The 5518-nt window shown below is 49.9% G+C and overlaps 2 protein-coding genes across 2 annotated transcripts; one reads left to right on the forward strand and one right to left on the reverse strand.

Annotated features, from left to right (window-relative positions):
- Nucleotides 1-1198: 1198 nt before the first annotated feature.
- On the reverse strand, nt 1199-1605 carry LOC130332616 (histone H2B 1.1). The gene has a single exon (XM_056553787.1). It carries the CDS (start codon nt 1598-1600, stop codon nt 1220-1222), a length of 381 nt encoding a protein of 126 aa, XP_056409762.1. The 5' UTR covers nt 1601-1605; the 3' UTR covers nt 1199-1219.
- A 216-nt stretch (nt 1606-1821) lies between these two features.
- LOC130332620 (histone H2A type 1) lies at nt 1822-2319 on the forward strand. The gene is made up of 2 exons (XM_056553791.1): nt 1822-1841; nt 1923-2319. The coding sequence occupies exon 2, from the start codon at nt 1927-1929 to the stop codon at nt 2317-2319; it is 393 nt and encodes a 130-aa protein (XP_056409766.1). The 5' UTR covers nt 1822-1841; nt 1923-1926.
- Nucleotides 2320-5518: the final 3199 nt, after the last annotated feature.

The raw sequence follows: 5518 nt of genomic DNA on the forward strand, positions 1-5518 counted from the left end.
TATGCATCTGTACAATCCCAAGCCTCGGGGGCCAGAAGAGCCTCTGCTGTGCACACAACCCCTACACCTGGGGCTTTATCATAAAGTCATCAATATATAGAATCTGGGCTAAGGGAGCGTTCAGTCCTGTATTCCGTTCATTGTGCAACAGCGACATCTACTGTCAGTTTACTGCAATCACATTACTAGATATCAGGTTCCCGTTAATTTTGTGGTTTTCTGTTTCTTTTGCGATCAACTAATTCTGTAAAGGATTACATTCTAATATCTGCTGATCAATAATAAATGTTAACGCTTGATCGTTTGAATATACTGCTAATAGAGATCAGTAATAATCCGTTCCTTGACTTTGAGATACTGATTCTGATGGAGGAAACTGGTATTATCCTTAATACTGTGGTGTCCTCCCTGCTGTGCATTGTGGGACTGCGTCATTATTGTAGTGCAAATTAACGCTAAAGGGTTAATAATGAGCCGTGTGCGCGGTCCCGTCCGATGCCTCATGCTCATTGGCTGATCACAGGACGTTCGGGATTTGAATTTCCCGCTTCCTCCAGACCCGATAACAATGGAGAGATCTCCCCGAGATGTAGAGGCTGATAATGTGTGGCTGACTACTACCCTCATCCTCCTTGTTTATCACTTTCGCACAGATGAACATTTTTTGAGATCGTAGAGAAGAATGTGCGGACTAAACTTATTCTGGTGTCACAGCAAAGATAAAGCTGTGAGATAGGAGGACGGGAATTCTGTTCCGCGGTCCTGACCTGAGAGGGAGCGGGGATGAAGTGAGGGCTATAAAGCAGAAAACCGGCCCTGTGCGGAGGATCACATTCCTCTACAGAAAGTGTTATTCATTACACCGGTTATGTACAGACCATGGGGAGTATAGGAGGGATAATCGGAGACTTCGGGTGGATGAGATTTAGTTACACTGACCAAATGTCAAAAGGGAAACTATAGAGAACTGATCTACAGCGCCCCCCCCGCTCCACCACAGGAGAATATACACCCTGCAGTCAGTGAGAACCGCAGCCGCCGCTCTGATCTCACCCGGAGCAGAATATATATAGTATCAATAGACTGTACTGACAGAATAGCGGCCACATATACAGAAGAGAATACGGGGAATACAGACAGGAGAAGCTCCAGCTCTAATCTAGACAATGTGGGTGGCTCTTAGAAGAGCCTTTGGGGTGACAGCAGGAGGCGGAGCAGGTTACTTGGCGCTGGTGTACTTGGTGACGGCCTTGGTGCCCTCGGACACGGCGTGCTTGGCCAGCTCTCCAGGCAGCAGCAGGCGCACGGCGGTCTGGATCTCCCGGGAGGTGATGGTGGAGCGCTTGTTGTAGTGAGCCAGGCGGGAGGCTTCCCCTGCGATGCGCTCGAAGATATCATTCACAAAGGAGTTCATGATGCCCATGGCCTTGGAGGAGATGCCGGTGTCAGGGTGGACCTGCTTGAGCACCTTGTACACGTAGATGGCATAGCTTTCCTTCCTGGTCTTCCTACGCTTCTTGCCGTCCTTCTTCTGAGTCTTGGTCACGGCTTTCTTGGAACCTTTCTTGGGCGCTGGTGCAGACTTGGCGGGATCAGGCATGATGATCAGTCACAATACTTGTTCACTAGAACAGAGAGAGAATAATGATGCTTCCTCCTCCCACCGCAGCCGTATTTATAGGCAGCCCATGCAAATGAGAACTGCTGTCTGCTCGCTGTTCTACTGGAGGAGCAAATCATGTGACCTGTGGGAGTGTCATAAGCCCCGCCCAGTGCAGTTTATTGGTGTCTCTTTAATTCTCGTCAGCATTGGCCGGATTCAAATCTACCCAATCACAGGAGCCGGAGGGCAGAAAAGAAATATATAAAAGGCAGCAGAACAGCTATTCATGTTATAATAAGCTTCTACTTCAATAATTTTGAATTATGTCTGGACGTGGCAAACAAGGAGGGAAGGTTCGAGCTAAGGCAAAGACCCGCTCATCCCGGGCAGGACTCCAGTTCCCCGTCGGTCGTGTACATAGGCTTCTCCGCAAAGGGAACTACGCCGAGAGGGTGGGCGCCGGTGCTCCCGTATACCTGGCCGCTGTGCTGGAGTATTTAACCGCTGAAATCCTAGAATTGGCCGGTAATGCCGCCCGGGACAACAAGAAGACCCGCATCATCCCCCGTCACCTGCAGCTGGCCGTGCGCAATGACGAGGAGCTGAACAAGCTGCTGGGTGGGGTGACCATTGCCCAGGGAGGCGTCCTGCCCAACATCCAGGCCGTGCTGCTGCCCAAGAAGACCGAGAGCAGCAAAGCGGCCAAGAGCAAGTGATCACCGCTTATCCCAGACCCATCCTGAACACCAAAGGCTCTTCTAAGAGCCGCCCACATTGTCTGCTACAGAGCTGGCACCGCTGATCTCGGGTGTGATAGGGATCTGCAGTTACTGATCTGTCATGGGGCGGATCCTGCACATCTGTATCTGCTGTAGAACACAATGCGCTGGTTGTGCAGGATTTAGTTGGTATCGGAAGGGTTAATAATTTTCTAAGTTGTCAGCACCTGAACACCCTCCTACAGATGACTATTTGCTGTGGACAGTGTCATTCATTCCCCGGGTGATCATCTCAGCTCGCGGCTTTGTCCTGAGACATTTTTCAGTTCACAGGAATCAAAGATTTACAAAATCACATGTGAGAAGTAGTGTCCGCTCCGGGAGCCGAGTATATTCTGCACATGTATCTAATATATACCAGATACAACTATTTTACTATTGTATTGTAGCATCCCCAAGGGACCTGTAGTTTACGCAGTTTATAATCATATGATCCTGAGGACAATATTTTTTGTATTTTAGCAGAAATATATCTTTCCGTCTAGTTCTCCAGCCGCCTCACTCGGTACATGGATACACCGGTGCATTGCCGTGGAATGAGATTTGCCATAGAATGAGATGGTCCGCCTCCATCACATCCTATTGGCTCACTCTTGTCACGTGACATATTTAAACATCACGCATCGATGCGCACAGCAGTGTCAGTTTGGCTATAGGGAGAGGATCTCCTCTCCCTGTGATATCTGAAGCTGCACGGAGCTCTCATGGCCTCTGTGGCCCGACAGAAGTTCACACATGTACGCAGCTCATACGGCTGCCTCATATACATTTACTCTATTATTACATGTACTGTTGCTCCACAGCGCTATGGGGATCCCGATGGCGCTGTCATCAGTGTGCGTCCCCGCGAGCGTGCCACGCCCGCAGCTGTACTCCCCGTCCCCTGTTAACGCTCAGGGAGCGATCCACAGCGCTATGGGGATTCCTATGCCCGATGCCATTGTCATCAGTGTGCGTCCCCGCGAGCGCAGCTGTACTCCCCGTCCCGTTAACGCTCAGGGAGCAGGGAACAGAAAGTAGAGCATCGGGCGCAGGTAAAGTAGTACTGCGCATGCGCAGCACTACGCAAATAACTTAACCTGCGCACGATGCTCTACTTTCTGTTCCCCGCTCCCTGAGCGTTAACGGGACGGGGAGTGGAGCTGCGGGCGTGGGGCTGCACACTGATGACAGCGGCATCGGGATCCCGATAGTGCTGTTGATCAACAGTAAATGTATATGAGGCAGCCGTATGAGCTGCGTACATGTGTGAACTTCTGTCGGGCCACAGAGGCCATGAGAGCTCCGTGCAGCTTCAGCTATCACAGGGAGAGGAGATCCTCTCCCTGTGATAGCCAAACTGACACTGCTGTGTGCATCGATGCGTGACGTTTAAATATGTCACGTGACAAGAGTGAGCCAATAGGATGTGATGGAGGCGGACCATCTCATTCTATGGCAAATCTCATTCCACGGCAATGCATCGGCACTGGCTTTATTCAATGACCGGAAATAATCGCTGACCCGTCCGCACACCTCGTGTTATTACAAGGAGGGAGAAGACGGGACAGAATCAAAGAGCGGGAAATTCAAACCCCCGGAGATCAGCCAATGAGCGCTCAGTATCCGACTATAGAACCGTTGGCTATTTTCCCGCTCATTCTACAATTGTCGCCGTTTCCGCTTCTATTGTGAATCTTCTCTATAATGTCCAGAATTCTCTTTAGGATATGGAGGAGCAGTCACCATCAGGACTCATTCTATACCGCGATAATTGGGACAGTGGGACGATATCTACGATAAGTGCATCAGATTCCGACACAACTAGAACCTGTCATAGGATGAGCAGGAATCGTTCCAGTAAATCCCTCCGCACTGAACAGGTAACATCACACATTATTCGGGGATTCCAATATCTCCATGTGTAACTGGACTAACAATCTGATCATTCTCTGCATTATTAACTGAACCTGAAAATTATATAAAGGCTCTGATAACGCTGTGAAAGTCTTGTGAACCCATGAGCACATGAAGCAGGAGTTTCCCATTGATTTGTCAGTTGCTATGGTTACAGGTTATGTGGCTCTAACATTAGAACGTTTGAATTGCGAGTTCTATTACGTGCACTACCGACTACAGTCAATAGATGGCATTAAAGGACTAGCCTGGGACAAGCCCATTGCCACAGCTCAGTGTCTCCTTCCACCATCTCCTTTTGTTTCTTTAATTAAATATTTATTTAAATAGTATATTTAGTACAGTAAAGTGACCCCTGCCCTACGATGGCCCCGACATACGATCATTTCAACATATGATGGTCTCTCAGAGGCCATCGCATGTTGAAGGCAGCATCAACATACAATGCTTTTGTATGTCTGGGCAATCGCATAAACTGCTATCCGACACCGCTGACTGCTTCAGCTGCCACCGGATAGCCGTTTACGGTGCTCCGTTGACGATCACTTACCTGTCCTTGGGGCTTCGGCGCGTCCTCTTCGGGATCCCCTGCATAGTCATCACGTCGCTGCGCACGCCGTCCCGTCAACCAATAGGAGCGGCGTGCATAGCGGCGACAGAGAGCGAGGATGCCGGGAAAGCAGAGGCCTTGCCGGAGCGTCGGGGACACGGCGACAGTGATGGAAGGAGACATCCAGGGCAGCGGTGACTAGCGATGACGGTCCGGAGCGCTCTGGAATGTGCAGTCTCATGACGGCAATGCATTCTGTGTGGAGCCCGCAGTAAGAATGGACATGTTATTCTTTCAGCGGACACCAACATTTTAATTACCACACCAGATGTTTCCGGAGCGGAGACTCTCCTATGTGTACAGCGCAGCAGAAACCCATCGAAATCAGTAGGACTCTGCTGCTGTTGAATCTCCCGTGTGAAAACTCTCCCCTAGACATATTGCTCCTAGGTGATGTTATAATCCCCCCACATGTCACTTTGGAAGCTGTAACTCATCTTGGCAGCAACCCCATCAGCGCTGAGGACCCATTCAGTCCCAAACTCCAAGGCAAGACTTACGGCAACAGCTGCTCAGACGCTACAGAACGTACTGCTCTGCATCCGCTCTCAGATCAGCACAAAATATACACGGTATCATGGTATCGGCTCCTGTACAGATGTGTTTGGCCCTTAAAAGGGCCTTTGGGGT

Source organism: Hyla sarda, unplaced genomic scaffold (genome assembly GCF_029499605.1).
Source record: "Hyla sarda isolate aHylSar1 unplaced genomic scaffold, aHylSar1.hap1 scaffold_38, whole genome shotgun sequence".
Classification (NCBI taxonomy): Eukaryota; Metazoa; Chordata; class Amphibia; order Anura; family Hylidae; genus Hyla; species Hyla sarda.

What these genes read in the sequence shown, in the direction of transcription:
- LOC130332616 (XM_056553787.1), bottom strand. Translation starts at nt 1,600, where the DNA reads ATGCCTGATCCCGCCAAGTCTGCACCAGCGCCCAAGAAAGGTTCCAAG.
- LOC130332620 (XM_056553791.1), top strand. Translation starts at nt 1,927, where the DNA reads ATGTCTGGACGTGGCAAACAAGGAGGGAAGGTTCGAGCTAAGGCAAAG.